We start from the raw sequence: 3,389 nt of genomic DNA, 5'->3' as shown, positions 1-3,389 counted from the left end.
CTTCTTAAGAAGAAAAGGGAAAAAAAAAAGGATAACACGATCAAGAAGTATAGATTTGAAAATAGTAAAAGGCAAAAAGCTTGAGCAATGTGAAATTAATCATTTGAAGTGCAGATATGCTTAACAATAAACAACTAGAACCATGTTGTAAAATTTTCCACAGCTTATCCTTCATCAGATTTCAGTATGTGGCTGCATGTGTTAGCAGTCCACCCTTAATGGCAAATGCTAATAAGGCACTAACTAAGATTCTTGATTTGAGACTTAGTGACCAACTGTGAGAAAGATGATTTCTAACACATTGAAAGGAAATATTTCTTTTAAAAATGATCAAACTGGCTTTACAGCACTCGCTAATAAGACCTTACTTACATGCATTACAAATTAAATTCCTCCTATTCGCTTTCACAAAGAGGATTATCTTATGACAAGCCTGGCATATGAATCTAAGAACAGCTGGAAATATATTATAAAAACAAAATTGCCAATAAATCCAAACAATAATTTACTTGCCCCTACTTGTTTACCAATAATCCATCTAAAAAAGGCAGGGGTAGCATAATATTAGAACTAAAATTTCAGTATCAGGTATTCATTTAAGTTCTTTCAATAAAGTAAGAAAATGTGAGGTCAGACCACTACCACAATATACCAATCAAAACACCTTTTTTGGTTTCTCCAACCTTTGGACAACACAAATGTGAGTTCATCACTGACTAGCACCACGAACTTGCATCCTCTTCCTTTCAAACACCAGCTGACAAAGAAAATTAACATAAATAAATCATTTACTAATCATATTACCAGCAAAAAAGATATGCCAAAATCCCTTTGAGAGTCTTACCACTTTCTTCACCCGTTCATTGGCTGCAGGAGTTCCTCCACTAACAGACTCAGGAAGATATGGACTGCTCACACGCACCTCATCCATTACAACAATGACAGTCTTGTCCCAGCGAACAGGAAGCCTGGTTGTATGCATTGGTGTTAATGTAAAATTTGTAAGTTTTCAAAATAATTTTCTACAGCAATATACTGATGACCTTGAAGGAAGCCCATAGAGACAAAATTTAGCCCCTCAGAAATTCAATCCATAAGCAGAGATCCAGATTGAATCTTAAATACTGCCGTTTTGCAGTGATAAAAGGGGTAAAAACCAGATACCTTCACTTCCCAGATCATCCTGATATGTCTTGGGAAAAAAATGAATAAAAGCAGATATCCCTAAAAAAGCTGACAACTATCAAGGCTTTGGGTTAGTCAATTTCATACATTATGATTCTAACAAGATCTCAAAAATATTCATGCATCCTGATGTTCTTCACCTACCCCAGGCTCTTTCCTCCTCTATTTCTCTCTTACGCCTTCTTCCCCAACAATCCCAGCCCTGACCCTTTTTCTTGTTCACCATCTTCCTTTCTTTTCTTTTTCCCTATTATAACCAAACCCATATGAAAGTTTCTTCCCTTTGCCTAAACAATAACAACTATGACCCTGAATTTGCTACAATGCAGTAAACATTTAACACATTTTAGTACGATCTTAGTTATTCATCGACTAGGAGCATCAACATTCAAAACTTACTAAAGATACAAAGCCTTATTTAACTATCATAGAGTCCATCATGCATTTTGATGTCAAATACAAAAACTCTATTTAGTTACAACATATGAACTGAGAAGTCACTACGTCATACCCTAGTAGCATTCACCTCACTTCCTCGAGGTACTTAACACTATACTTTTCCTAAGAATAACATTTATCCTTTCAGCAAGTGAATACTTTGGCAGATGTTCACATAGTAATCACAACATGGCGAGATACAACAAATGCATCGTTCATATCAACCATCCTGCATTACAAAGCCTCCATCTTTGATTTTATCCTCACTTGAGAATTGTTCTCTTTCTCCACTCCTGTCCTGCAATTTCTAAAGGAAACCGTTTTCCTGTCTCCCCGCTCATTCCTACCTTTATCTTTAACAGGATACCAGTTATGCCGAACAAGAATCCTCAATCTTATGCTTTCAAAGGTTCATAAAACGTAAGACAAAATTCCTAAAACAATATAGAGTCAACTTCCTAGCTGCATACTTACGAGAGATTACCATGACAATAATCTCCTAAACGTTTCCCCAAAGTAGGCGAATTTGCTCTTCAATTCAAAAACTAGACATAATAATACTAAAACTGATTACTGGGGAGAAGAAAGAAAGAATAAGGAGAAGCGAACATACGTTTTAGACAAAGCATCAAATAAACTCTGTGCCTCACTGGTAACTCCGACTCCAAACCTCTCAGAATCTGCCTCTGCTTGCCTGCAAAAACCCCAACCAAAAAAAAATCCACCTCATTGAAATTCAGTAAAAAAATCCAATTACATGGGGGGTTTGAGAAATTAATGATAAAAATAAATACCTAACAGCACAATCTTCCCTAGCTTGAAGACTAGTAAGATCTAAAAAACATTTCTTGACATCAAGTGGATCTTCATCTTGATGCAACAAAGAGAACTCTTTAATGTAATTAGCCTTTAGCAGCCGAATGTTCCTTCTGGGTCCTGATTTCGGACCCTCTTGAAGTACGAGGATGTTGGAGACACGGTCGAAAGTGATGATTTGGCCTTCGAATTCGTCGCCCAAAGTTGTCTTGATTGAAAGGAAGCAACCCACTGCGAATTCCTCACCTTCCATCCCCCGTTCAAGCTGCGAACTGCTACCTTTCTCCGCTTCTCTTTTTCTTCTTTTTTATTATGCATTTGTTTTTTTCTTTTTCTTTTTTTGTTGAAGACCAAGACAGCAAAGGATGATGGGCCGGCCTCAATTGATAGAACTTGTGCTGGATTCTATTCGTTGGAGGTAGACCTTTTATATTTGTTAGCCCATTTCAAATATTACTCTGTTGGGCTTAGGTCCTTTTATTTAGATTAAATATTTGTCATACTCGTTAAACCTTAATTTATCTCAGCTTGGTTACTAAATATTTTAAATTGTACCCGTGCCTGTTTGGATCAGCCTTTTTTTCAGCATGTTTACTTCTCAAAAATAAAGGTCGGATTAAATAGAAATTTAAATTTTTTTGTAAAAAAGCTACTTTTTCAAAAAAATAAAATTTTAAAAAAAATTTCATGAAAAACTTTAAGAGTTTTTTCTTTCTCTTCTTTTAAAAAAAGCCATATTTTCAAGAGATTTTTTTTTATTTTAAAAATATCTTCATTTATTAAAAATAATCTCAACATTACCCTTTTAAAAAATACCCCTCTCATTCGAAAGTTATTTATGAAATACTCTTCATAATAATTTTCATTAAAATTAAAACTTATATATATTGTTTTATGAAACAGTTTCTCTATAAAAAAGAGAATTAACTGAATTTTAAAAATTATTATTT

At 34.5% G+C, this 3,389-nt stretch overlaps 1 protein-coding gene across 1 annotated transcript; it reads right to left on the bottom strand.

The window, feature by feature from the left end:
- Positions 1-290: 290 nt before the first annotated feature.
- LOC110423232 (RNA-processing, Lsm domain-containing protein) lies at positions 291-2,761 on the bottom strand. Its single transcript, XM_021437391.2, has 4 exons — positions 2,418-2,761; positions 2,237-2,317; positions 845-968; positions 291-757 (listed from the first exon to the last, which is right to left on the bottom strand). Exons 1-4 carry the CDS (start codon positions 2,690-2,692, stop codon positions 710-712), a joined length of 528 nt encoding a protein of 175 aa, XP_021293066.1. The 5' UTR covers positions 2,693-2,761; the 3' UTR covers positions 291-709.
- Between the last annotated feature and the right edge of the window lie 628 nt (positions 2,762-3,389).

The sequence above is a fragment of the Theobroma umbraticum genome, unplaced genomic scaffold, assembly GCF_002168275.2.
Source record: "Theobroma umbraticum cultivar Fairchild unplaced genomic scaffold, ASM216827v3 scaffold_20.0, whole genome shotgun sequence".
Lineage (NCBI taxonomy): Eukaryota > Viridiplantae > Streptophyta > Magnoliopsida > Malvales > Malvaceae > Theobroma > Theobroma umbraticum.
Note: the sequence above shows the minus strand (reverse complement) of the source record. Positions and strands in the feature narration are given on the sequence as shown.

Bases quoted from the DNA above. Each gene is read 5' to 3' on its own strand.
- LOC110423232 (XM_021437391.2), bottom strand. From the start codon at position 2,692: ATGGAAGGTGAGGAATTCGCAGTGGGTTGCTTCCTTTCAATCAAGACA. The intron at 969-2,236 runs GTATGTTCGCTT...GCATACAACCAG, and splicing joins TTTGATGCTTTGTCTAAAAC to GCTTCCTGTTCGCTGGGACA. The intron at 758-844 runs GTAAGACTCTCA...TTTCTTTGTCAG, and splicing joins ATGAACGGGTGAAGAAAGTG to CTGGTGTTTGAAAGGAAGAG.